This window comes from Halyomorpha halys, unplaced genomic scaffold (assembly GCF_000696795.3).
Source record: "Halyomorpha halys isolate HHAL.00 unplaced genomic scaffold, Hhal_1.1 Scaffold92.1, whole genome shotgun sequence".
NCBI lineage: Eukaryota > Metazoa > Arthropoda > Insecta > Hemiptera > Pentatomidae > Halyomorpha > Halyomorpha halys.
The window spans coordinates 109,533-117,154 of record NW_027105695.1 but is presented as its reverse complement, the minus strand read 5'-3'; the positions used below and the strand labels follow the sequence as shown (position 1 = coordinate 117,154).

At 28.1% G+C, this 7,622-nt stretch overlaps 1 protein-coding gene across 1 annotated transcript in view; it reads left to right on the top strand.

Moving 5' to 3' along the window:
* The window catches only part of unk (RING finger protein unk), a 42,378-nt gene that overhangs the window by 12,325 nt on the left and 22,431 nt on the right, over positions 1–7,622 (top strand). The window contains exons 8-9 of the mRNA XM_067052915.1: positions 2,358–2,516; positions 5,636–5,813. Of these exons, the coding sequence (XP_066909016.1) occupies positions 2,358–2,516; positions 5,636–5,813 (337 nt within the window). The remainder of the gene's footprint in view (positions 1–2,357; positions 2,517–5,635; positions 5,814–7,622) is intronic.

Sequence of the window (7,622 nt, the reverse complement as noted above, 5' to 3'; positions counted from 1 at the left end):
CAATAAATGAGCAGAGAGCCATATAGGACAACATACCTGTCCAAATGAATAAGTTGAACAGACAGAAACATTGAAGCGGAAGCGCGCAGGAGTGGGGAGGAGGTGGGAAGCAAGCTGTATAACAGTTTTATAACGATTTCAAATACGTCGCGTATACAGGAAGTAGTGATAAAGATTTGAATAGTTTGTCTACTATTTTGTATGACTGGCCACACGGACTATTTCCCTGTACTCTGCATCATATGGTCAACTATCTTGTTCCAATATAAAATTTAAAAAAAATTGAAAGATCTTATGATTAAAATTATAATAATAATGATTATTACATAATAATATAACAATAATAATGATACAACGTTAATAATAATGATAAAAATTGACAATTAATAAAAGTGAGCTTATGAATTCATAATAAGTATTGAGTAAACTTGATTAAATCTAAGAATACAATACAAAGTGTAAAAAATAATTAAATATATAATAAATATATTATTATTCAACATATAATAGTAGATAAAATATATATCATAATATCTAAATGAATGTTTTCTTTCTTAATTTTCTTTTTTTTACATTACTTTATTATTATTTTTATCCATTACTTTATTGAAATGAAATGAAAAAATAACTTTATTCTGGGACATATGTCCCCTAAGAATAAATACATGGTTCATATAGTGAAATTTTTATCTGGCGAGCGTTTACAAATTTTCAGATAGTAGAATGAAATTACATTGGTATATTGGCTTTACTACTGTTTATAATGTTAATCAATAAGTTATTAAATACTTTATTAGTATTTAAAAACTTCCAAAACAAAAACAACAACAACTTTTTCCATTTAACACACTTTAACATGTTAAATTAAATATCATATTACAAGAGCCGGGAAGAAAAAAAGGCAGTTATCACACCCCAATTTTTGATTACTTTAATGAAAACTATGTATAATTAATAGTGAAAATTGATGAGTCTGCCAAATATAGGTAGGGGGATTAAAAAATGGCGGCTGTTCAAAACCTTAAGAAAACATAAATTTTTCATTCAGAGCTCTATATCTTAAAAACTACCAACAACACTAGAAAATCTAAGAGAAATTATTTAAAGAAAAGTAAATTTGCTGAAATATTAACCGTTTAAGATCTATTTACGTCCAGTAGTTCTCGAGATATAGCCTTTTAAAAAGCAAAATTTCTTAACAATCTACTGAAAGATTAGTAGTTAGTTAATTTATTTTGAGAAATCTATGTCTCAGGAACTATGTGGCGTACAGATGTCTATTAGCACTCAAATTAAAGCTAGTTTAATGGACTATAAAGAAGTTTATGACCTTTACCTTCATAGGAATAGTAGTTTTCATGATATTTGCTAAAATAAATTGATTTATAGTTGTTTGCACAATAAGTTTGATTTATGTAAAACTTCATTTCAGAAACCATTGGACGTACAGATGTCTGCCAGCAATCAAATTAAAGCTAGTTAAATTTACTATAAAATAGTTATTATGTTTTTCTTTGTAGGAGTAGTAGTTTTTATGATCTTTGACAAAATAAACTCACAAAACGTTAATTTCTAGTTGTGCGTATAAAATGTTGGATTTTTGAAAAAATATATCTCTAGATCGATAAGACACAGATATGTCTGCCAACACTCAAAATAAAGGAAATTTAAGTTTCTATAAAGTTTTTTATGATATTCCCATATGAATATAAATTTGGCAAATGAAAATTTGTCCGAACAACTATAAATCAATTTATTTTAGCAAATTTCATGTAAGCTATTACTCCTAATTAAACTAGCTTTAATTTGAGTGCTAATAGACATCTGTACGTCAAATGGTTTTTGAGATATAAATTTTTCAAATAATTTCACTAACTACTGATCTTTCAGTACGTCACATATAACATTTTAATGAAATGTTGCTTTTTAAAAAGCTATACCTTGAAAACTATTTAACGTAAATAGCTCTATTAGGGCTCATGTTTTAGCAAATTTACTCTTCTTTAAATGACGTTCTCTTAGGTTTTCTTGTGTTGTTTCTACGTTTTAAGATATAGAGCTCCGAATGAAAGATTTTTTTTTTTTAACGTTTTGAAACAGCTGCCATTTTTTATTCCCCCTACCTATACTTGGCAGACTCATCAATTTTGACTATTAATTATACATAGTTTTCATTAAAGTAATCAAAAATTGGGGTGAGATAACTGCCTTTTTTCTCCTCTTGTACTCTTGTACTATCATGGATACCCTTATTAGTTAGTATGTTGATAAATAATGTATATATTTTTTTTCTATTATTGTCTGTGTTGGAATATATTTTAGTGATTCTGATAAATATTTATGCTGTGTACCTTCAGAATGGTAGCGGAGATATGTCCGAGTGTGCTTCTACAAGTAGTATTGGCTCAAATAGCTCTCACAGCAAGGCCCCTGGAGCGCAGCTCTCGCACAACAGGATAGAAAACCAAATCAATTCTACATTTAATCATACAACACAGCATGATGTTATTCATAGGGTAATTAATTAGTTAATTTATTATTTATTAGTTTAATATAAATCACGATGTTATTAATTTAGTTTTTTATTAATACTATAAAGATTTTATTGGGTGTCGATTTTGGAAGTTGAAATAAATCTTCTGCATAATGGACACCTGTGAGGAAGGATATTCTGTCCGTTATACAGGAGGTTTTTAGAAGGGGTAAGAGAAAAAAGAACATAAAAATGAAATAATAAAATTATATATATCTTGTCATTTAAACTATGATTCTCCTATATATAATCTTTTCACTTTCTTGAGACTGATTATTATTGTTTAAATATGATAAATTGTATCAAATTTTAGTCTCAAAACACTCTTTATTTCTTTATAAGTTCAACCTATTGGCCAATTCGTCCATCCTTAAGGACAATCTTAAATACAACAAATTTAATACAAAATACAAAATCTAATTTCAAAATATTTGTAACAAATATTGTGATAGCAAAGTATAATAGTGTTAAATTGATTTGTAATTAAAACTTTCAATATTAATGCGAAGAGTGGCTAATAGGGTAATTATGGCTGAAATTGGTAGCCTGCCAAAAGTTTTTAAATCATTGATGTGAGTGTAAATTATGATTCCTCATTATGTACAAAAAATAAAAATTTGATTTTTAAACTGCTTAAAAAAATAAATAAATGCATAAATCTAGTAACACTTTGTCTCATATATCGCTTTGTAGGAGACATGTATAATTGTTTCCGACCTCAAGAATTATTTTGAAACTTCTCTAGAACAATTTGTTGATTTTTTTTTTAAATGGCATAAAAACGTTTTTGGAGTCATGAAGTATAATAAGTAAAGCGATGTATTCTATTTTCAATATAAACATATCACAATCAAATAAATGAGTATTAAGTTCAAATAAATAAAATGGAAAGAGTTTTTGAAGAAATAAAACAGAGGGGAATTGAGGGAATAAAACAATCAAATTAAAACAAAATTTTTATTTTTAACAGAAAAATAAAAACAGGAATTTTGTTTTGATTTGATGATTTTTTTTTAGTAAAATATTATTTTTAAATTTCATACATATCCTCAGTAAGTTGACAAAAGTGTTAATTTGTAATTAATGTGAGCCTGTATGTGTAAATAAAATATACAATGCAAATTCCTTGTTACATATAAATTTTCCTTAATGCTCTCATATATACATAAAGATACCGTATTAGGGGAACATCGTTGATTGACCATGTGTGATATATGAAAGGTAAAAAGGTGCAGTAAAAATAACTCAATTAGTTAATAAACTATTTACTGTGAGCCAACGTTTTGTCCCACTTAGCAGGGCTTCATCAGGGCTAAAAAAGATACAAACAACTAAAATTATGTTGTAGAGTAAGATAATAGGATAACATGAAATAAAAGTAAACTTAATCATGAGTGATAGCGGTAAAAATAAAACACAAATGAGTTGAAGTAACTTATTTAATCGTGCCAACGTTTCGGCCAGAATTTCTAGCCTTCCTCAGGGCTAAGAACAGAGCAAGATAAGAACCAATGAATACAGAAAATATAAACAGAATGACATAAAGTAAATAATTGTGCAGAATGGAATTAATAAAATAAAGTGATGATAATGTGGAAAATAAAATGTATATATAGGTAATTGAATAAGTGGGTAAAATGTCATAATTAAGGAAATTAAATAAAAATGAAGTTACATAATGCTAAGAATTATGAATATATTAGTTTATTAATAATTTAAAAATTATAATTATGGAAAGAAAAAGAAAATTGAGAGAAAGAAAATATATGTAACAAATGAAATATGTGACCATAATATTAGATAAAGAGATAATATAGGAGTTAAGCTTAACAAAAGAAATGAATAGAAATTTTTTTTTTTTAAAATAATAATAATATATGATGAACATAACGTAGGTAAGGAAAATTGAGAAAAGAATGGAAAAATTAAATAAGTTACTTCAACTTATTTGTGTTTTATTTTGACCGCACCCCCCAACCATCTTCACCTCGTAAAAGTAAACTTAGATATGGCCAAAAATGATTTAAAATATATGAACCAAGTAAATTATTTGTTTTTATATAAATTTTCACACGTTAGTCCGCATTTATTTCATGTTATGTTATTCTCTTACTTTGTTTCCTAATTTTAGTTGTTTGTATCTTTTTTAGCTCTGATGAAGGTCTACAAAAGTGGGCCGAAACACTGGCACATAATAAATGGTTTATTTACGATTTGAGTCATTTTGACCGCACCCAGACCATTTTCCTCATATTAATTATAAAATTAACTAAATTAATAAAAATTCATATTTGATTTCTTCATAACTGAAAAATATTTTACTTTGTTTCTTTCATATTCCTCGACATTATTCAAATGTAAAACAGAATATATTATTTTAATGAAGATAAAATAATTCCTTATAACTAAAGTAAAATAAATAAACTTGAGCATTCCAAGAATTAAATCTAGAATAATTTAAATTATATTGAAGAAAACAAAAAAGACATGATTATCCAATTTCATTTATTTCCGCTATATTGCCTCTTTAACTCTAACTGATATAATTATATATCACTGTTTAGTTGAAACTAATAGCTAAAATTGCTATGGATACGGTGTTTATTCGTCAATGATTCATTCATTAATAAGGGGTTGTTTCTATGGCAACTTCAGCTATTAGTTTCAAACTATAGCTGATTTTTTCTCATATCTCACAGCTTATCATGACCATGGTTGTTATTATTATTGTTTATTTTAAATTAAATATTTATTTTCCCTAATAGGAAATAAATTTAGGGTTCAAATTTAAAATTTTTGACTAATTTTTCAAAATGGCCTTTTCATACTCATTCCTGCATATTATTACACTTATTTATTATTACACATACTGTTTATTATTCTACATATTATTATTATTTACTTAATAGTTTTATATATTGAAACAATAATATTTTGAAATTAGTTAATATTAATCATATTTTATATAATTTCAACAATGCCCATTGTTGTTACTGTTCATGGCGACAAGAGCCAATATTTTTAATGTTTTTATTTTACTATGGATATAAAATATCACTACACTATATTCAAATTTTTTCTTATTATTTTTATTTTTTGTAGGATCTTTTAATGGATCAGTTGGTTGCTATAGACAGCAACCCAAGGTTAGGAGATGTCGAGAAACGGCAAGAGAAGCAAAGCCTTTACCTTAGCACTCTCGGTATGTCGAGCAACCAAACGACTCACGGCTCTTCTATTCTCCCTCTTCACTATGACAGTCACAGCCTAGATGTTATGAGTAAGGATTCAACATAGATTATATTATTTTTAATGTGATGAACAATTAATAGTTTTTATGAGATGGTTGGAGGATGCAGTCAGTAAAGACCACAAATAAGTAAAAACTCATTTATTAGTTCCAGAAGCCTATTCAGGGCTGAGAAAAAAAAAAAAAGATAACAAACAACGATTAAAGTGAATTACGGAAGAACAAGATACGGTTGGCACTAGTAAATAAGTCTTTACTTATTTATTTTCCTCATTAACCGCACTCCCAACCATTTTCTCCTCATATATTATCTACGGTCAACTATCAATTCATTATAATTAATATTTTATTTATATAAATTATTTTATCAATTATATAATCATATCTATTGGGTTGTAAAATAAGTTTGTAGCATTTTTTACTGGTGATTTCAATAAAAACATCAGATTCTTGTAATTATTTTTAATCAATTATATATGACCCATTTTGATCTATTACATGTTGCCATCTTTCAGGTAATTTTTTAATTCCATCCTCCCAGAACTTCTCAGATTTTTGCGCAATGAACTCCTCTATATGCGTTTTGTAGTCCTCGAGCGAATTAAAGTGTTTCCCGTTAAGAGAGTTTTGAAGATCCCGAAATTAGTGAAAACCTCTTGGGGCAGGGTCTGGTGAATCAGGTGGGTGGGGAATCACATCCGAGCCAAAGTCCAATAATTTCTGCCGGGTCTGCAGACACATGAGGACGGACATTATTGTGATGGAAAACTATGCCTTTGCGATTATGAGACATAAATGATTTGAGACACTTGCATGAGATATGTTAAGCGCATTTCTGCAATATCCTATGTTTTAGAGTGAAGGTTGTCTGCGACCAATGCTTGAATTTGGTAATGATCAACAGTTGAAGGACAACCCAAGTGCTTCCAAATCAAAATTTCCAGTTCTGAACCGAGCAAACCACTTATGGACGGTTCTTTCTCCTAAGGCATCATCGCCATACACACTGCAAATTTTGTTAACCGTCTTTGCAGCGGATTTTCCTTTTCGGAAATAAAAAAATCATTAAATGATGGAAATGAATTTTTTTCTCTTCCATTTTGAGCAAGCAAAATACCACTAAAAGATGAGGAATCTTGGTTGAAACTGATGCATAAAAGCGCCTTAACTAATCCTTTTTTATAATATGTAAACATTATTGACCAAGTAAACATGATTTTAAAAACACAGAGAGGATTAAATTGAAGTATTGAAAAATGCTACGAACTTATTTTACAACCCATAATAAATATATATATTATGTAATAATAAAAAATTTATTTAAAAAAAAATAAAAAGAATTTTATATTGTTTTAACTTAATTCTCATATCTGAGGTTAGCTCGGGTTAAAATGAAAGCTTTAATATTAAATATACAGTAGAATTTTATTTAAATTTTATATCATGATTGGCTCTTAATCTCAGGGCGGGTTTCTAAGCAATCAGAACAATCAACTAAATTATGAACTGAACTACCTTTACAAATAGCCTTAAAATTCTAGGTTGTACATCACTAACCAATTTATACAATCTTCTTTTGATGATGGAAGGTTTTCTTTTTCTTCTTTCTCACTAAACTAACACTTTCTATAAACAATCTTCCAGCAAACAAACACTGACTTTAAACAAAACCTTGGTTCTCTAGAGGTTTCTCATCCACCAAAGTGTGTTTTTTGGCGATCCAAACCTAGAGTCCATTATTCTTCTTGGGTGACTCTTCATTGTCTTCCTTTTTCAAGATGTCCACCCTTGCTGGACAAAAATTGATGAGGGCCTCCTCATCCTGGAAACATCATTTCC